At 39.2% G+C, this 22,001-nt stretch overlaps 1 protein-coding gene across 2 annotated transcripts; it reads left to right on the forward strand.

Annotated features, from left to right (window-relative positions):
* The first annotated feature begins 384 nt into the window (after positions 1-384).
* fign (fidgetin) lies at positions 385-21,788 on the forward strand. 2 transcript variants are annotated; one of them, XM_068572828.1, is made up of 3 exons: positions 385-508; positions 1,322-1,356; positions 19,328-21,788. In XM_068572828.1, the coding sequence occupies exons 2-3, from the start codon at positions 1,332-1,334 to the stop codon at positions 21,544-21,546; spliced, it is 2,244 nt and encodes a 747-aa protein (XP_068428929.1). In that variant the 5' UTR covers positions 385-508; positions 1,322-1,331; the 3' UTR covers positions 21,547-21,788. The 2 variants fall into 2 exon arrangements, with proteins under 2 accessions (XP_068428929.1, XP_068428931.1); XM_068572830.1 differs by lacking the exon at positions 385-508 and having other exon boundaries at positions 1,288-1,356.
* Positions 21,789-22,001: the final 213 nt, after the last annotated feature.

The following is a 22,001-nucleotide window of genomic DNA, read 5'->3' on the forward strand; positions in this document are numbered from 1 at the left end:
ATGTATATAAAAGCTGTGCAACCCTTAATACCAAAACGCCATGTTTACTTATACATATAGAGAGAAATGTGTCCTCTCGGCTCTCATACAAAGAAATGCACATGATGCTGTTAGTGCCAAGCAGTGCAGGTAGGCAGTACGAGGCAGAATAGGGCAGTTCTTAAGACATATGTATTCAGATACTGTTGAAACCCTACATCAAATAGCCTATAGCAAAATGCTGTCATGATACTTGTGAAGCGCTGCTTATTAAGGCTGATTCTCTTTGAATTTGGCTCCCGCCGCACAGATCATGCGCAGTGTGCAGCGTGCTGCCTTCAGTCAGCGGAGCAGCTGTCCAGGGTTTGGAATTCCAACATGGCAGAGGCTGTGGTCAGTCTTCCCGTCACTAACTTGGAATGGTTTCAAATCGCGAGCAGCCGCGCTCAACCTCAGTGAGCCATTCATCTTGCGCACCCACCGAATCGATGGTACTATAAACACTGACGCTGCCCTGGCACCTACACAGGTAAGTCGTATCCTCTCTCTCAGCGATGTTGTCAATTCAAAGAGAAACGGAGCAGCCCTCGGACGCGCAGCCGCTCGCCGTGAGACCGCGTCGCGCATCGCAGGTCTGCAGCGCAGTCTGCGGCCGGCCACCCTGCGTCTGTCTGGCCGTCGCTTTCCAGCAGACTCACGCTTTCAAGTTTCGAGATGAGCGCGAGTTTGCGATGTATTGTTTTCCTCGCCGTAGTTTGCTTTGTTACTCATTGGCTCTGCGGCCAGTCTCTCTAATAACTTTCCTGCGGCGATAAGTTTTTGCATGTCTGCCTGAATAAAACTTGCCGCGAGGTTAATACATGGGGTTTTCATTGCCCTCGTAGTGGAACAACATGCTGGCAAGTGATATGTTTTAAAAGTAAAGGGAGGGGGCATCATGGTGGTTTAGCTGCTTCCCCTAATAGGCGGTATGATAAATGTGTGTTTTATGTCATCCACAGTCTCTCACACGCCTCCTATTCTCTCGTTTCAACTCGCGCAAGAAGTGACAGGCTCCAGCCGAGCTCGAATGCTTTCCTGCGTCTCGGTCCAGGGCTGTTTTTTTTTTTTCTTTTTCTTTTAAATTTCATTTCACTCGCATGTTCCGTTTCCCTTTGCTTTGAATTGTCTTGAATTAAACGACCTAGATGAATACCTGAGGAGATAACAAGGGACCGTGAGCTTTTGAAACTTGTGAAATCCGATAGCTGAGGAAAAAGTGGCTGTAATGAGAAGCAACCTTTGGAATTCCTCCTCGTGAAAATTCCGTTTCTGCTGTTTTTCCCTCTCCTTTTGTTTTTAGGCTTGAAGACATGATCACTAGCACCAGTATTTATGGTATGTTCATTTTGCAATTATCATTAATATTATTGTTCTTATTTCATCTGTGTCATAGCTCATGGCTTTTAATGCAGTAATGTGATTTTGTCTTTGTGCATGTGTGGGTCATCTTCAAAAGTTTACTTAATTTTGGTTATTGTAAGAAATGAGCATAGTTCAGAGATTATGGCATATTATGTGATTCATTTCATACAAGTGGCATCATCAATTAGGCTCAAAGTATCTGAATAAGGTTTAATAATTTTCACACATTTTTAAAATTGGTTTGGTTTCTGTTAGTGTAATAATTTATGTTTCATTGATGTTTAACTTGTTCTTCCTCATTGCACTGCTTTCCTGTAGAACAATATGACTATTTGTTCTAATGGATGTGAAGGGGAACACGTTTACTTCAAGATCACATTCCTACTTGTATAAAACATATTATTGTCTGTGTTGACACTAGTCTGCTTATGTAATTCAGCCATTAATTAGATATTGCCCTTAAAATATTTTTTTAGCAGATATTAGCATGAAAGTTGCAAAATGTCATTTATTTTTTAATTCATGACATGTCTGAAGCTCTTGCAAATGTTGAGAAAATAATTAGCTCTGATAACATGATTGTTGATGTGAAAACTGCCTTAATTTAGCATCACAGTTATTATCTATTACCAGTTGCATCACAGATTATGTCTTGCATGTAATTATTCTAAATGTGAATAAAGTAAATAGCACAACAACAATATAGCAATGCTATAATATGTTGACAATATAATTTTTACAAAGGTAATAATGTAAACACCCTATGCAATTTATACTGACTTAGGAAAACTCTGAATTTCATGTTTCATTCATGAAGTTGCCGTGCACTTTTATTTACTTTTCACACTTTGTAACAATTCACGAGTGAAACTTAATCAAAATTGCTCACAGATGACATCAAAGGCTGCGTCAGAAATAGCTGTTATTCATGTTCCAGTGGAAATGGTTTGCGACCAGCCAGCAAAGGGATCTGAGCATGGACACAAAGTCAGGAGGAGTAACAAGTTGTGTGCTGTCTCTCCTTTGCAAACACTTTGTGCTAAGCGAACCACGTCCACTTCCACAGAACAATTTACTTAATTGTGTCCACACATTTCATTTGCATGTTTTCCTTTGAGAGGAAATTAACATCATCAACAGTGAGCTGAAGTATGTTTTCATTCCTCTTCAAAAAAATACCAGCATTGCAGCATCCGTCACTCAGTGAGAAAAAAATGTACATTACCACCACATTCATTATGTTTGAGTGTTAAGTTGTAATGTGTTTTTGTAAAGTGGGTATTACATTTTTTTACCACCATCCCCGCCTCCACCACCACTCCTTGTGTTGTGGGTATTTTTATATTACAGAATAACTTTGATTTTAGCAGCTCAGATATGGCTACTAAGTAGGGTGGCAAATAGTTTCAAGCAATTAATAATATTAAACTCTGTATCCACAGCGTTATACTCACATATTCTGTGCAGTCTGTTTGGTTAAGTGTTGCATTATATATTTGCACTCTCAATATCACTTGAGAATTCCCAAAAAATCACATAAATGCAATTGCTTTCATGCTGCAGTATGTTCACACAGGATTTTAGAGGAAGTTCTTTAAACTCTAACTGAGGTTTATCTTGAAAAAATGATAATGCATCTGCACAGGAAAAACAATCGCCCTGCATTCATTAAACTACTCTTTCCGATTTTTTATCCTATGTTTCCTAATTATCAAGCACAATCTAAGATATTTATGGGAGTTCACACCCTGGAAGGGTTCTGTCTGCGCTCCTGCAGTGTGGTAGGGGTTCCTTGCAGGTCCTTACTTAACCCCAGACACCTCCGATGTGCATGGAAAGAAGCTGACAGCTCTGTTTATTTCTTATGATAGCAATCTAAGCTGTTGCTTGACGTGAATCTCTGAGCCAAATTTGACGACAGATGCTGACCCCTCCCCCCCGTTTTCATCACCCTCTTTACTGAGTGTCACACATGTTCACACTTTTAAAAGTGTCTGTAAATAATAACAATGCCTTGAGTGACGTAAACCATAGTAAATAATTAAATTCAGTAATTTCCCAGCGAAACAAGGATATCTAATTATGCTTTCCATGTTTGGTTGTGTTAAATTCTCAATGGTAAAGACTGCAGTCAGTGCACCCTGTGTATTGTTGTCAGACAGAAAAAAAAAATACGTTTCAAAAATAATGTTGAAATGTCTTAATCTTTCACAAAATGCTGCTTCACAAGCCCTTTATTTACCGTGTACTGACTGCACCTAAAATCAAATAAGGTTTCCAGAAAAGCATTGTTTGTGTTTTCTGCGGTTAGGACCATTATAATATACAATATCCTTGATTCATTGTGAGGTTAATTACAGTTGTGACAAATAACGCAAAGATAAACTAATCATCATTATATGCATCGTATGCTATCTTTGGCTTGCTGGTGGCATGCTTCTGTGTGAAGCAATTTAGCTGCTCTAAATGTTCTGTCCATAATTGAAAGTGTGTAAGACTATTAGTGATTGCTAAAATTGACAGCATGGCTTAAAACATTTTCACGACAGGACTGACCCTTTATATACAGTAGGCGCACTAATGATGACAATTAAAGCCGGCTCCTAAATATCTTGCGCTGATTCTGTGTAAACACCCCCTGGGACGTCTGCAACACTGTCTGTTAATTGTTGAAATATTAATCTTTACAGATGGATCTTTTTGTCAGCGACGATAAGTGACCATTCAGCCCCTTGACAATATGTTTTATGAGATCAGTGCAGGATTGTCATTTTATGGCAAATATGCTAAGTGGTGTTTTTTTTAATTTTTCATATAAAAAGCGAGGGAGTCCCCATTAGAGTAAGATGTTAGCAGAAGGGACAAAAACATTCCAATCTTTCTTCTTCTAAGTATTCTACATCTTCATCCCGCCCTATCCTCTTTCTCTCTCTCTCTCTCTCTCTCTCTCTCTCTCTCTCTCTCTTTCTCTCTCTCTCTCTCTTGTATCCACATCTCTGTCGTTTCCCTCATGGCAGCTTGCTGTGTTATCTTTGTGTGTTTCTCTCTACGCTGACAATTCTTGCAGTGATCTAAGTTGGACTGCATTAGAAAGTGAAGGCAGCTGTCTGTTGCTATACTGAGGGACGTGTTTGCTCTACTGCAAAGATGAAGGACCATGAATCCTTGACATCCTCCCTTTCTCTCCCCTCCTCCTCCTCCTTCTACCATCTCATTTAGACACAGCGACTGTCTGCTCAGACTTGTTTTTTTCTTCCTCTGAGTGACAGCATATGGCATGGACATTTTCTAAAATGCATGCGTCTACCATTGGCTGCTTGTACTTACCCTTCGTATGTCTCCGTGCTACGGGCCTGTCGTGTTATTAGTTACTCTAATTCAAACAAAAATACTTACAGTTTAATTTTGTTTAACACAGACTCTAGTGAATATAACAAAACACAGTTTCCATTAAAGTGAATAATTTGTCTTACAGTTTCACTGCAGCTCAATTAAAATTTCTACATAGATTATCTGGTTGTATTGTAGCATATCATTTATCATATTAAATGTGGATTATGTGCAAGTATGTCTTTGTATCTGATTGTGAGTCTGCATGTACAGTGTGTGTGTTTGCCTGTCTGTTTCTCTTTGTGCATGTTTTTTTTAGAACCAGTTTGAGGGAGGACACATTGCCCTTTCCTCTTTCTCTTATTTATTTGTATTTTTTAGGAAACTAATCTTCCACACATACACCCTGTTATGTGTTTTATGATCTATACCATCATGCATAATGTGCTTATGGATCTTAGAACGTACAAAAAGGCTGATTATAACATAAACATGTTCATAAGTCATGGTGTAAGGTTGATTTTTTCAGGCCATATATTGCCAGACATTATTTACAGCGAGTATGGCATGTGTTGCTTTAAACTCCTTGTTCCCCTTAATTTCCAACACATTGAAACAGAGGCTTTGTTTCACCTCCTTCACACAAGGTGTCTGTGCACTCGTAAGGAGACGAGGCAGCCACGCGCCTGTTGGGGATTGGCAGGAATAGACAATCCCCAGGTGTACTAAACTAGGTTTAGCACTAAGGCTTTTAATCTAGACTTGTAGGAGATTTATGTGCATTCATAGATTTGCCTCTGTAATTATCATACCCCCAGTGGCAGCCAGAGAGACATTTGCCTAAATCACTGATGTCCTCATTACACTGTTTACATTTTAATTAGCATGCTAAGTTCCTGATTTCTTTTAATGACCAAAAAGATTGGGGGTCTTCCTCTTGGCATGTCATGTTCTGTGCCTGTTTGATTCCTGGCGATACGTTGCAGTAGTGTGTGCATCACACGAGGAAAAAAGAGAATTTTCAGAGATCTTTACTTAACGTAGCTTAAAGTCTCTTAAAATGATTCCTAATGCAGTATTGTGGCTGAAGGAATCATAGGTTGTTTTATGAATAACATAAGAATGGAATGACAGCACAGCTCAAGGACAATGTAGTCTAAACATAGTATTTATCCATAAGAAATCATACAATGTGATGACTCAATCTGTTTTCATATCTTTACATTATGTCTTTGGCCAGAGTGTGTATTGTTACTTTAAGGCAGTGCATATCCAACCCCCAAGGACTATGATTAACAAAATCTACAATTCCATGACTTTTGAAAATAGCTGGCACTTTAAGCTGTCATTGTGTGCCTGAGTACTGTTGCTTATCATTGAATAACCTTGGTGAGGAGACGTGTTTTTTCTCGTCCTTCTTCCAAGGTGTTTTTTTTTTATTGCATGTTGTTGAGTTTTGTATTGTGAGAGAGCAGCAAGCCTTTCACAAGAGGATAAGAGAAAACTCAATATTTTACTGTATTGAAATTCCTCTTGTGTTCCAACAAAACAGTGTCTGGCTAATCTGGCCATCGAGGCCAATGCCATTCTAGCTGTACTGAAAACCCATTGCAACAAGAGAACCTTTAAGTAGTTTTTCACCACATATGTGTGTTTGAATTTGTCTTGATGCTGACCCGTCTTAATCAATATAACCCCTTAATTATGATAATAGCAAGAAGCTGTGATCCCCCTGCTTTGATTGAGCTACAAAAACGTAGCTCGCTCTAAATTTGATAAAAGATAATATGTAACTGTAAGAACACAATTAGATTTTGAATACATTTGCCTCACAGAATAACTGTGTTGCAACCATTTAATTGTGGTATTGTATGACAATACAATAGTGTTATAATTCATGTATTGAAATACATGCTTGAATTTACTTTGATATTTATATTCAAGAGGATTTGCTTTGAATATAAACGTTAATCTTTTGACTGTTTTTCATTGCCCCCGCTCATCACATCTCATGCTAATTGTCCCAAATTGATATTTGGGACAATTAGCTAAAACGATGATCTGACGAGATGTGAGCTATCAGTGGTTTTCACAAAGTTCTCAGCGTTTCATTCATCCTCTGTGGAGCCGGTTGGCTGACAGGCTGGCATTGTGCCAAGTGCTGGCAGAGGGGGCCTTGAGTGCCAGGGACGGGAGAGGATGGGTTGAGGTCTGCCTGGTGGCGTGGAGAGAGGGAGGGGGGTAAGCGGAGGGAAGGAAAGAGGGGATAGAGGGGTGAGTACACTTCCACAAAGGTTCAGAGTATTAGGCTGTGGCAAGGCAGCGGGTGTCTGCAGTGACACTGTGACGTGACCGCAGCAGCATGTGCAGAACGACTGGATATTTGAGGATGTTATGTTGTGATGGTGTCCAGCATATTAGGTTGTTAGGTGCCATGTGAGCATAAAATAAATGATTTTTTTTTTCAAGGGAGCTATAATAAAAAAATGAAACAATATGACAACATTTACATTTTGATTACTGAAAGATTAATACATGCATTCATGCAATTATTTGAAAACAAGCCGTTTCTTTTCATTTTTCTCCGAATAACTTGAGTATCACTTGCACGGTGTAAGTGAATAGTCACTAAAAGTTTTGTTGCTTGGCGTGTGGCCTATATGACAGTCCCTCTGAGTGTCCACATGGAATTACATTAATTTAAATAAAAAAAAGAGCGCTCAAGAGCTGAGCATCATCAAAGAGCTTCATGAGGGCTGACACATCTTTTGTGTTCATTATCAGCAAATCACCTCAGGGAGTCGTGTTGACTTTGCAGGGTCTAAAATAGCCGTTACATTGGACTGCCCCACGCTCGCTTCCACTCAAAGTATCAGGGGAGGCAAGGTGGAAATACCAAATGAAGGTTTCGCTGAGAAAAGCTAAACATAGTATAAACTCCCACTTTAGCAAAGGAAATCAAGCCATTTGTCCAGTTCTGCTGTCGAGGATGTTATGTGCACTAAATAAAGACTCATGTTCTGATTTAAAAGGTACAATTCCAGTGCGACAGAATGAAGTCTGTAGCTGGTTGTTTGGCCACGGACCATTTTGCTCCTTAGGGGAGAATAAAAACATAAAGTATATTTCTATAATTATTTCTCCCCCATAATTTAAATGAAAAAATGTGGTGTTATTGTTTGCTTTAATGTGCCTGCACACGTTTTATAGCATGAGTTTTCCTCTACAGTGCAGAACAATAGCAGATCATCATTGACTTGGCGCATGATGTTTCTGCAGTCAAACCCCTGACTGCACCGCCTCTCCCACATCTTTAAATGGATCCCATGAGTCTTCTGCTCTGTTGTTTCCATTATTCATTTCAAAACTTCCATGTAACATGGAGAGGCTAGAGGGGTGAAAAATTATTTTGTGTCTGAAAAAAATTGATGTAGAGCAAAGTCACTGCTTTATGCAAAGTGTGCCATGCCTGGGGAGCATGTGAGCAAGCGTACTGTAGGAGGAGTGAATGCCTGGGCAAGGGACGGACTGTATGTGTGTGTGTGTGTGCGTGTGTGTGTGTGTGTGTGTGTGTGTGTGTGTGTGTGTGTGTGTGTGTGTTTCTGTCAGTCCGTCAGTTAGGCCTAATGTGGCTCCCTAGAGGTACCTGGGGGAGACCCATCTAGCACCCAGTCAGCCTCTGCTGGTGGCCAAGTGGTGACAACGGGTTCCCACAGAGAGAGGAAGTGTCATGGTATGTATGTAAACTAGTGACAGATGACTGGAGACATGTGGCCTGTAGACACCGTCCCTGAAAGTAAAGCAGTTTTTCTCTCTTTGACTTCCTTTCTCTCTTCCCACTTGAGAGTACAGAGAGTGAGCATCAGACTCCACAAAAGCATGGAATACATTGACAACAAGTCAAAGATGTGAATAAAAAGGATGCAAATCATTTGGCATGAAAAGACACATGCTATGTGCAAAGGTTTTGTTTGCCTTTGAAAGGCTGTAGCAAAGGAGTGAGGAGTTTTGAGTGTGCAGAGCTTCAGGCAGCTTTTCTAGGTCACAGGTCATGTGGGTCAGTGTTACACTCCCTGCAGCCTCACTTCAACCCTCGGTCTGGAAATAGAACATGCAACGTCACCCAGCCAGGAGGGAGGTAGATTTCAGACCTCCGTGGCCACGGGCTGCACATGTGGAATCTGCTTGTGTAGTTGACCCGAAATGTTTGAAACTCAGAATGCTCCCAGTAGGATATTGTTATTTCATGCATACCCAAATGAGCAAGGCTGTTCGAATTGCCTCGTACAAAGTGGACCAGTATACTTAGACTCTTCACTGTCTGCCGTTCACAATTCATCAAGGGAACACGCAGTAGCCAGAGGCAGATTTGTTTAACAGTATGCACATAACCTGTAAGAGAGGCGAAGCATAACAAATAAACTGTGGAGTAGTTGTTTTTTTATCACATATTTCAGCCAGCAGGCCTACTTTTCCTCTTTTAAGCAATTGTAACGGACGGAAAGCCGAAGATACATGAAGAATCAAGCACACCTTTTGGAAAGATTTCGCCCAAGCCTTGCAATTAGGCTTATTACTATTTTACTCACTAAATGCAGTTAACTTTTTTTTTCTGAGTTTGCATGTAGCATGTACAGTATTTGTCATAACTGATTTTGATATTATGAAATGCAAATTGTTTTTTAATACTATAATTGTTCTGGTAGCTGGTAATAGTTCAGGATCAAAAGACAATAATGGCCATGACTCAAATTTAGGTTTTATAAAATTGTTTGCAGAAAGAACAGGCACTACAATATGGCATATAAAGCAATTAATTGCATAACATGAACACACACAAAGGATGCTTACTATTTCCGAGTATCGTGCATACCCATTAACACTCTGTTTTTTTAATTTATTTATTTATTTAGAGCACTTAAAATATAGGGACTCAAACGTATGCAATTCAGTTTGACTTTTTAATTTTAATTTATATATATATATATATATATATATATATATATATATATATATATATATATATATATATATATATATATATATATATATCAAGAAAACATTGTTTCATTATAGTTACCATACTCATACAGAGACGAACAGGAGTATTACTAGCACTAAACATGTGATCAGTATTTTATATTCAGATTTGGAGTATGATCACAGTATTGTGTATAGCATGTGAGTATTTGTGAGTTCTATAGTGAACACCTCGCCCTCAGCTCGATAGTGATCATTTGAGATAAAGCTGCATGTCCAAACGAGGCGTCCTGGTTCCATTTTCTATCCAGGGAAGTAAAATCTATCAGCGGTGATGAGTTCATGCTCCCTCAAATATATCAGTGGCAATTGTGTTCATTGTGAGCTCCAGTTGTACTATTGTGCTATTCTCTTGTCCGTGTGGCGCAAAGAGCCAATTCACATTTGAGCAATGGGTGACCCGAGGTTATGTATATTGATGAGTGGATTTTGTTGCTTAATAGAATTGTGTCTAATTAATTAGCTTTTAATTGGTTGAACTCTGTACATGCAAATGCAGCACAATGTAGACCAATCATTGCTTTCAAGTGAGGTAGATTTAATGAAATGTAGGAAATGTGTTTCTTGTGTCTGTTTATTTCTGTTTGGTGGTGTGAAATTCACTTCTTCCCAACATACTCGAGGAACAGATTTCCAGCTCCGTTTTGAAAGGTTTTAGTTCAACAAAGAGAACATAGACATGTCTGAAATGCCTGCCTCTAAATTTCTATTAATTAATTAGTTCATCTGTTTTTAACAAAAATGCTTTGTGCCACAGTTTAACCTTTTTCATTTCTTCATTTCGTAATCTTACTCAAGAATAATTTCCATTGCGAAGCTCCTGCTTTCTTGTCTTTGAGTAATTTCTGGAAAGTCTTTGTCAAGTCTTTCACCGGCCTCACGGTGGTTTAAGTTGTCTTGGACGGCAGCTGTCATTCAGAACACAAACCATCACAGTATTGCTCTGACACGACATGCAACGTGATATTGTGTAATAGTTTAGGCCGTAGTCAATTTAAAAGAGACATATTTGTTAATCATGTTTTCTTTCTAATGGTAGAATATGTTTAAGATTTGCTGCTCTTTCATAATAAACATATATTTTGGATTAATAGCGGCCACGCACGGCTCTTAGTTATGATTGGTTCCTTTTCAGTACAACACATAGCTAGAGTGTACACTATTCTTTGACAATTTGAATGTGTTTACCATCTTACTATGTTTCATTTTGTGTATTTTGAAGTGGTTGATAAGAAGAATATCTTAAACTGCACTCAAAGCTTAAATAAAATAATAATAAATAGGAGGAGCTAGGTAACACAAATTAGACCGAAATAATATGGAATATTGTGGAATTTCTTTAACCCTCACATGTTCCATGAAATTAATGTGTGTTAAGATATGTTTTATTTTGCTATAACGATATACAAAATATATTAAGAAATAGTATAATAAAGTCATACTCTTAATATCTTGTTATTTGAAAAAAAGGTGAGCATGAAATGTGATCATGCATCCATCACACATAACACCTGCAAGGCTGGCAGCAGTAACATGAGTTTAGATATTAGGTTGAAACATGTTTAGCTTTACTTTTTAAATAAACTCTTTACCAAATCCCAATATTCTTTTACTGTTTCATTGAAACTACTGAAGAAAGATCTGAACCTAACGTATTTCATGGCCTCTTAATGTGATAACATTCTCTGCCGCACCTTGCAACGATCACTGTCACCGTTGTCACAGTGATGACAACAATCACGTGCTACACACATAACGCAAATGCTGCAGGTTCACCCAGCACCTCTGCTTACCATGAAGCTCTCTGCACATTATACTGAAGGAGCTTGGAGTTCATTCTAGTTTTGTCTGTTTCTATTTATTAAATATTTAATAATTTATTGACGAATGCTGGTTAATACAGACATTTATCATAATAAACGCATCACTCAGCATCCAAGTTCCTATTCCACCCCTGTCTCCAAACAATTATTTTCCCATATAAATAATCTACATTCTTAATTATATGTATTTTTTCCTGGTTTACAGTCACAGTTTTAAAGTCGTGGTTCATATTGTGAATTGAAACAAAACAAAAACACAGCAGAACTACTTGGAAGTTTAGTAAAATATATTTGAGCTGAAAGAATATGTTTGTTATTAAAAGAAGCACTTTAAAGAAGTTATCAATGACTTTAGGTTTCACATGAGACATGAACAGTGGTCTCACAAGTGAAAGTCCTTCATTAGTTTGACATTTCAATCCACCCGACCTCTGACCTACACAGACTTAAGCTGAACCTGAGTAGAGATATATTTGTCAAATCTGGGGAAAACATGTTTCTTTTGTAAGTAACACTGCAGTTTTTTTTAAGGGAAAGTATTTTTTTGTATATTTCTAAATTATACAAACGGCATGTTCAAAATGCTACACAAAAAGGTATACATATTTGAATGTGTGAATCACCACTTACTAATGGAAATGTAAGATAAATAAGTCCGAAACAATTTACACCTTTCACAATTTATGTCACATACATGAATCTTAGAAATATTCCATACCTTTAAAAACTAGGCTTACTTTTACAAGCAAATGCTGTAATTCAGCTCCATGGTGCTGTACTGACCATGGCACCTTAGCTCTTAGAAGTCATTGTTTGCCAGTGGGCGAACCAATCTTCTAGACAGCTCTTTCCTTGTAAAAGTTCGCCTTTATGGCTTCACTACTGCACTTCAGTAACTTTATTACAGTATAGCTGAAAGATTTCTATTTCATATTGACCTAAGATTGCTTCAGTTGTCTCATTTCACCTTTTGTCTGGCCTGTGTTGGAGAAGTGACCTTCTTTGAGACTTGCAGTCGATACCGCAGAATGCTTCAGAATTCTTCAACGGAAATCTGGCAGTGGTTACAGGCCAACGTCCTTTTTCTGTTCAATGGGGTATTTTCCATTTGAGTTCCATTTGAACCTTTAATCAGTTTAATGTGTAGGAAACGGTAAATACAACAACAGATGGCCCTGGCTTTCCATGTGCACGCAACAAAAAAAAGAAAAAGATTTAGCTTATGTTATCGGCGAATGCATTTGCATTCATTTCTGTGTAACTCCGTGGAATGATTTTCGGCCAATTCAAACAAATCAGGAGTTATGGTTGGACACTTTATTTAGGTCCTGTTGTTTGTGTTCTGTCTCATGTACTTTATTATAATTGTTTATTTTATTATTGTGTACCATCTGGTCAAAGCACATACAGTATGTGATGCTCTTTGTTTATGTGTATAATGCTTCAACATTGGTGTATAGCAACTGACACATCTCCAATAGCTATCGCAGCCGTTTCTCTGTGAATCGTTGCAGCAACGCCACTGGCTGTGTACACATAGTCTGATATGTACGTCAAGATCACACTGTGAAGAATGAGATTTTTTTTACAATGTGATTTCCTTCCTGTCTGACAGGTTAACATGGCTGTAAAGTCTAATAGTTAGAAGTGTAATCACAGTTGTGAATCGGACCAGTGAACAAGATAATCTGTTAATTTCCAATAGGGCTCGGCCTGTTGGTTTGTAAATCAAATGACTGGTTCCTGGTGCCATTAAACCACTGCCTCACACTAGAAGCCAAGACGTGTTAAATGTGATCAAATATCCAGAAAATATTACCACATTTAAAAAAATATATATATATTATTTTTTTGCTTCTTTGATTGGAGTCTTCCTCGGGGTAACAGGACGTTGGGGAACAAAGATGTTAGTGAGTAGCTTTTGGTCAATGAGCCTTCATGTAGCAAGGTCACAATCTGCCTCTTCTCTTCTCTTTTGAAGTGTGTAAGTGATCCCTTGAGAGGCAGAGTAGCCAAGTTCATAGATTCTTGTAAAAACCACTGCCTTTACTGTAACGTGTCTCTATGGTTTAAACAAGTTTTACCAACTGCTCAAATTCAACAACTGTGTTCCTTTAACAGGCCATTTGAGTATGAATCAGTATTATGTACTACAGGACACTATTAGCCTGTCTTCCATAATTGTTTTAGTTGTATGCACTGTACAAGTTATTCTTACGACTGGTGAGCTGTTAGTTTAGCATGTGTGGGAATTTAGCCTCAAGCCAAAAGAGTTTATCATTAACTCAGCCCAAAAACCCATGGGACTTGAGAGAATCCACGCTACAGTATGTAAGAAAGAATACATTATAATATAAAATTAATGAGTGCAACATTGATGTCCATTCCACTGAGAACAACTGTGAAGTTATCCATATATGTTGTCTGTTTTTATGACAAAATGAGTTGGCTTACTCTACCATATTGCTGTACTGTATTTAAACAATAAACAAGTTATTATGCTGTGGAAGCTGCTCAAGAGATGAGTTAGTGTTCTGCATACCAAAAGGTTATGCAATTAACACATAAGTAATCTTTTGTGCATTCTTATGGGTCTTCTTCCCTTTGAAAATAGAGGAATAAGCAGCTGCACATATGTTGAATGACATGAAAAAAAAACAAGGCCAATATCTTTAGAACATCACTCAAAATAGTTGAATACATGTTTGTTTTATTCAACCTCTTTTAAAGACACATTACTTTAACATCAAGTTAAAATTCAAAGTGGGCATTTGTACAGTTCAATTATGAAATGATTTATGAGTCGGAATCTTCTCATTATATTTCAGATGAATTATTCAAATCATCAACAGCGCTGTGCCAGCTAAACAGTTTTATTCTGTTACCAGCTCTTACAGCTGCTGGTAAAATAATGTGCTGCTTGGCAGGATAAAGTCATATGAATTGTAATAGGAGCAGGCTTTCTCACCACCATCTTGTGTACAAGTCATGCAAGAGTGCATTTACTGTGGCTTCAGATAAAACTGGTATTTTAATTAAGCATTTTATACTCCTCAATTTGTATATGATAATATCCCCAGTCACGGCAAATCCAGTGTCAGGTTGTCCTGGTGGAGTTCAAACAAACAACTGCAAATTTACTTATGACAAAGTGTCTTTTTAAATCAATTAGATCTGCCTTACAAAAAACAATGTATTTCTTTTTCTTTGTTTTTTGTTGCAAACAGGAAAAGTATTGTGGTTGGTGATATTTATAATTCAATGTATGGAAACAGAAAAGGTGTTTAATTTAATTCTGAATAGAACTTGGATGCAGACTCAGCAATTGGTGATCAGATGTAACAACTGTTGTGTTAACTATTGATTGTAGTGGTTTATAATTCTGGTCTAGAAATGCTGCTTTCAATGAATAACCTGCATGTGATTCTAAATGTATGTGATTTCAGCTCTGTCACAAGAGACTGTCTAACTCTCTTTGACACAGCAAGATGTCTCGCTGACTAGCAGGTGAACTACAATAAACATGCTGTCATGCTCGGACAATAATTTTCCACCTTTTGTTTGTATAAGTCTAGAATTCACTGGGATTGGTGGACTTTGATAGTGTGGAAACATGCTAGAAATTGGCTGCCATGGTCGATCAGACTGAAATGAATGGGCAGTAGCCCTGTAAAAGACAGTGACTGAGGAAGGCATATCTTTTCTAAATGAGGGGTTAAATGGCACCCTGCCATCTACAGATTGGAATTACTGCCACATGGAGCTCTAAATTGAGTTTAAATAGTCTTAACTTGATATGTGAGATGAATGAGACTCTGTAGCTGTACCGGTTATCATTCCACATTGTTTTGGAATGTTTTGCCCCACCCCTACTTAGAATATCTCCAGTGAATTTGAATATGAATATGAGCTTGTTTTTTATTTATAAACATAATTACTGTCTCTCTGCAATATTTGCACGCTTGTCAAGTAGAGTGGTCTGTGTGTGCAGAATAAAAGCAAAAGCTCCCATAATTATGTTTATGTCCAGTGATGGAAATCCCAGGGTTGTAATTATCAGTAATTATAAATACTTTTCAGCATGTCTACTGCCTCAGCTGGGACCATTGTTTGGTGTGAAGTGCAGAGTTTGTGCAGCTTAATTATGACATTGTACATGACTAAATGTACCAGTCTGCTTCAGCCCTGCAAAACACTTCCAGTGCATAATCACGCTCAAGTCTGACTTTAAAGAGCTCATTACAGTTAGTTTTCTAAAGAGCGGCTTATTAAACACAGTTACCTAATAAGCATCTTTGGTGGTGCAAATTGGTAAAAATGGTAATGAGTCTGATTAGGCCACGTTTCAATTACGACAGCTTTCACTTCCCTCCCCCTCTCCCTCAACCTTCCCACCTTCCCCTCCCCCAAACCCAAAAAGAAAAAGAAAAGTCCAGCTCTTTATGCTTGGGAATCCTCCTGGAAGGCATTTTTGCTCTCTCTCTCTCTCTCTCTCTCTCTCTCTCTCTCTCTCTCTCTCTCTGTCTCACAGTCTCACATACACTCACGTACACACAGAAAAACGAAAAGAAAACCGCTCCGCCACCTCTGTGCTTCCTTTCAGCAGCACAGTAATGAATAGAGAATTGTGCAAGCGGCGGTCCAATTTACGCACTGGGAAATTGGATGGACAGAGTGGAGGCCCACTCTTGTTTGCTTAAAAACGGCCTAGGCTACCAGATTAATAGTTCCCAAAAAGGTCAGCATCTCTGTTTCAGCGCTGATGATAACTGAACCAGAAATTAAACACCATAGCGTAGCAGCAAAACACTATGGCATCACACGTCTAATGCATTTCGCCCCCACATTGTCTTTTTTTCTTCAAAGACTGTGAGATAATCTAAAATATATAATATGAAACATAAATTGTCACAGTTAATTCCAGGGATGAATCTATAAAAGAATGTACTGTTCAAACAAAACATGTGTTTTTGGTCATTCAGATATGATTCAATCTATAAAATACAAATAACTCAATTAGATGAATGACAAACAAATAGTATTTTTCCGTGCCGACGTCTATAAGATTTATGCGAGAGGATTATTCATTTCTATGAAGTGACAAACACTGTGATCCAACAAAGGCTGTACTTGTTGGTGGCTGATCAGTGGAATTTGAGCTGGAGCCCCGAGGCTATCCGAAAACATTCCACTAATGGAGCGCTCTGTAATTATACCATTTCAAAGAAAGACAAAGGGACCTGTAGATGTTTTATTTGAATTTCCAGACAGGTGGAATAAAGGACAACCGTTTTACCGTAATGCCAAAGTACAAGATCATTATGCTAATGCCATGCTTGTGTGTGAGTGCATTTGTGTCTATTTGTGTTTATCTGCACATTTGTGTGTGGATGCCTTTACTATCTACACTGTAACCTTTGTGTAAACCAAACTCTTGAGTGTCCGATTCTATTTCAAATAGTATGCTTTATAGAAATAGTATTAAGAGAAAACTGGTTGATGCACCGCATAATTTTACACAAAATATGATAACACTTATTATGTTATTGATATTAAATGCAAAATAGTTAGTTTATTTGAAACGGTTAAAATACATTTTGTTTCCTTGTATTTTTATTTGTATGTTCTGTATTAATAGCATATATTTGTGTTCCTGTATACATGAAAATGTATTTTTTTCACAAATGAAGTTTGAGTTACTTTCTATGGAGTGTATAGTCTGCTGTACTTAGATAATCATCTTTTTATTTCATAAAATACCTGATGCTCAAAGATCTCAAGTACACTTTGTGAATAGCACTCCTTTGATTATCCAAAGTGGCACATTATTCAGAGAGGATTAACAGTAATAGAACAATCTAACTCAATAAGCTGTGTGCAATTTTTGTATTGACGAATTGTGCCTTGAGTGTTAATGCACTCTACTGAATGACTTTACAAAAAACATTACACGAATAGTTAGTATCTAGACTACTGTAGTAAATTTGTCAGTAAATGCTGTGAATGGCTGAGATTTTCTGGCAGGCTAGTTGCTCTTGCCTTAATACAGTTTTGTTTGTTTTAAAGGGAACATTTGTATCACAGCATTAATGTGGATTCAACACTTCTTTTAAAGGTATTTTAATGCAACAACAGGAATAGGTAGCACTGAGGGATGAATCCACATTAAAAAGTCATACATTTGCATTGCACCCACCTACAAAGTTAACATAACAGCTGAGCTAGAATGTAGTGGGTGATGAATACTTAAATTACTGTAGACATACATAGGTCTAAAGCAGTGAGAGAGACTTCTGCTTTTCTAAAGGGTGTCAGTACATGTTCTTCAATTCATACACACATAACACAAGTAAATAGGCGTTTGGTTAACATGAAAGACATTTTTTTTAGTTATCTTTGTCACTGCTCCCTGTGATACTACAACTTGTTTTCATATTTTATTTTCTGTAGTTTGATGAACCGTTCTGTTCCAGCACAGTATGGCTACCATATTTGTCATGCCTGGGCTTTTTGCCTCAGGCTTTTTTTTCTTAATCATTAGCTTGGATGGTTGACAACCATGTGAGCCATAGCATGGATCTCTTTGACTAAAACCTTGTAAATTAACACAATTAGTGCAGCATCATCCTGCTAATTAGATCCTGGTGTCTAGTGTGGCGGGTGGGCAAATAGCTGGAATGGAGTCAGAAGGGAATCCGCAGACAGACATTGCGTTTGTAATCTGCCGCTGGACATTAGCTGTTTGTTGCCTGAATCCTGTGATATGGACTTAACGTACTGAAGTATAAAGTATAGCGTTGCAGTGCCTGATTAGCAAAGGATGGACCATTATAACAGGCAGGGTGGTTAAATGCATTTCTTCTCAAATGGTCTTCTAGCTTTAGGACCGATTAGTGTTGATGTAAGATGTTTGCGGCTCTATGCACTATCTCTGATTGTTTTAAGCCGTAACCTCTTTAATAGTCTACATTCTTTGAGGCTATAGTACATCCTCTCATAATCCCAAGCAGAGTTATAGATGACAGCATGTGTAAAGTCTTTTATTTGCAGATTGACTTTTGGATTTAACTTGATTATTCATGTCATTCAAACCCTCGAGGCCAAATAGAGTGGCTGAGAGATGCTGTCGAGAAAAAGTGAAGCATGTTTTTTTTCCTCCCCTCCTTTACTCTGTGGACTAGGAAGCAGTAGGAAGACTGGAAGTGGATGTAATTCATGCTGGGCTGAGGGGTTTGTGTGATGAAAGCAACAGAGCGCTGCCAAGGAAGATTGCTTTGCTGCGCTCCTCCAAGCAGATTTGAAACTGTCTCAGAATGCCTCAGATGAGAGTTGGATTATAGACTGACCTGCTATGTCGATGTCATTCTGCTCCGTGTTGGGTGGATTATACCACTCTAACCAGGTGTTGGGTTCTATATCCTACTCATACTGACCATGGTGTGTGTTCTTTCAGTGTTTTCTGTTTGTCATGTGGGAGACATTTAGACCATTTTTCTTCAAACATTTTTGAATGCTGACTTTCCTTAATTATGTCAGAAAAGCCTCTTGCTCTTTTCTTTGCACTTTTTCATATTTTTCCTCCCAAACTATTGAAAGCAAATTGATGAATTACATACTTTTTCCCACAGTGTTTTATTTTGACTATTCAAATATTCTAGAACGTTTTATAAATGGGAATATTATTTTCAATGATTATTACTCATGATATAATGCTTACTTTGACATATTTCTTCCTTTTGCACAATATCTAGGTCTAAAGATGCAGTGGACCCCAGAGCACACACAATGGGCAGAACAACACTTTGACATCTCATCCACTACCCGCTCGCCAGCACACAAAGTAGAGGCCTACCGGGGCCACTTACAACGAACATACCAGTATGCATGGGCAAACGATGACATCTCTGCACTGACTGCCTCCAATCTGCTTAAGAAATATGCAGAGAAGTACTCCGGGATCCTAGAGGGCCCAAATGAGAGAGCCCTGCTGTGTTCTTACTCTGATAGCACCACTGGACTCATGAATGGACGAAAGTCAGAGAATGAGTCCTGGCAGGAGGGGATTTACCCAATGAACTGTGCTCCAGATGTTATATCTGTGAGCAAAGCTGGAATGACAGCTGCCCTACCCCCTACAGATGTGTCGGCTAGCATAGGCACCTCCCCGGGGGTGGCCAGCAGCTTGTCTGAGCCTAGCTATTCCAGCAGTAACTGTGGGAGCCACACAGCCACTAGTCTCCACTCGGGCCTCCCCTCTCAGGAATATACTGCCAGCTACAACGGCTCCTACCTGCATTCTAGCTACAGTGGCCAGAGTACTCCAGCCCTCCCCTCCCCACACCCTTCTCCTTTGCACAGTGCTGGGCTCTTACAACCACCACCTCCACCTCCTCCTCCTACCTTAGTGCCGAGCTACAACACTGGGTCTCCAAACCTTCCCAGCTACAATTATCCTCCAACAGGGTACCCTTCTCAGACTGCTGGTTATAGCCCTGGGGGAGCACCCCCTTCTTCTGTTTATTTGCCATCCGGTATCGCAGCTCCTACACCAATCCCTCCTTCCACACTGCCTGGCTACACCTACCAGTCCCATAACCATACACCAATTGCACCAACACCTTTGAATGGCAGCTCATCCAACTCACTGAAAAGAAAAGCTTTCTACATGAGTGGACATGGAGATATGGACTCTAGCTACGGTAATTTCAACTACAACCAACAGCGCTCCTCACAGAGCCCGATGTACAGAATAACGGACAGTGTCTTAGACTCAAACAGAGGCAATGGCTTTGAAAGAAATTCTGAAGCATCCTCTTTAGCATTCAAGCCAACCAAACAGCCAATGTCTTCTGATCAAAGAACATTTATTATACACTCTGGCAGAGCATTAACTCCTCCATCCTATGGATCAACCAAAAGTTCTGTTGGTGATCTCAGAACCGAGCCCTACAGCAAGTTTGGATCCCCTGTTATGAGCGAACAAACTGAAGAGCACAGACAACACCTCTCTCACTCCCTAACAGGGCCTGACATTGGTGCAGCTACCTCGTCCATCCTTGCTGCAGAGGAGCAATTAAAGAACAGTGACTCCAACCTGGTGGAGATGGTGTCCACAGAAATCCTTCAGCAGGGCCCTCCAGTGGACTGGAGCGACATTGTGGGTCTGGATATGGCTAAAGCAGCCATTAAAGAGGAGATATTATGGCCCATTTTAAGGCCAGATATGTTTAGTGGACTTGCCACATTACCTCGGAGCCTCCTTTTATTTGGACCTCAGGGAACTGGTAGAACACTGCTAGCTCACTGCATGGCCAGCCAACTGGGGGCTGCCTTCTTGCAACTCAGCAGCTCCGCTCTGGTCACCAAGTGGCTAGGGGAGGGGGACAAGATCATTCAAGCCTCTTTTCTGGTGGCCCGGTGTCGTCAGCCAGCAGTGGTGTTTATCAAAGAGGTGGACCTACTGCTGTCAGACCAGCTGAGTGAGGAGAGCCCATTGAATCGCCTAAAGGCTGAGCTCCTCATGCAGCTTGACAATATTCTGACCTCCACTGACGACCATGTCCTCGTGGTCTGCTCCACCAATAAGCCTGAAGAGATCCCAGAGTCTCTACGGAGGTACTTTGCCAAGCGACTGCTCATCCCCTTGCCTGATGGGACAGCACGACACCAGACAATCAGCCAACTGCTCTCACAGCACAACTACTGTCTTAGTGACAAAGAGATGTCACTACTGGTTCAGAGGACAGAGGGATTTTCTGGACTGGATGTGGCTCAGCTGTGTCAACAGGCTGTGGTAGGTCCTCTCCATGGCATTCCTGGTACTGACCTGTCAACCATCCACCCAGCTCAGATGAGACCGGTCTCCTACCAAGACTTTGACAGTGTGTTTTGCAAATTCCAGCCTAGCATATCACAAAAACAACTTGACATGTACACTGAGTGGGATAAAATGTTTGGTTGCAGTCAATGAAAGAGACTCATCAAACACAATTTCTTTGAACCGTGTAGTTCAATACAAATATGTGTTTGGCTTTCAATGACATAGAAACATTATTACCAATGGTGACATGAAACTACTATAGAGTGTAAAAGGACTGCCCTTTGATTGAAGATGATAGTCTGGACATCACACATTGGTAAAAGGTAATTAAATGCTTTACATGGCTGACTTCAGATGCTCACTAAAACTGTAACAATTTGTAAGAAGCCCCCCCCCCCCTCCCTTTTTTGTATATATATATATATATATATATATATATATATATATATATATATATATATATATATATATATATATTCTCACTATTCTGCTGATCTTGAGATTTAGTTGCTATCAAGTGCCTGAGGTGGTGCTGTTAAGTTTTGTTTCTTCTTTTTGCCTCACAATCTTCATTGGTGACATGTGCTAATATATATATATATATA

The sequence above is a fragment of the Clinocottus analis genome, unplaced genomic scaffold, assembly GCF_023055335.1.
Source record: "Clinocottus analis isolate CAN_PGR_092001 unplaced genomic scaffold, fCliAna1.0.p SCAF_12, whole genome shotgun sequence".
Lineage (NCBI taxonomy): Eukaryota > Metazoa > Chordata > Actinopteri > Perciformes > Cottidae > Clinocottus > Clinocottus analis.

Coding starts and splice junctions, on each gene's coding strand:
- fign (XM_068572828.1), top strand. CDS start 1,332: ATGATCACTAGCACCAGTATTTATG. Junction 1,357..19,327: donor CACTAGCACCAGTATTTATG/GTATGTTCATTT, acceptor CACAATATCTAG/GTCTAAAGATGCAGTGGACC.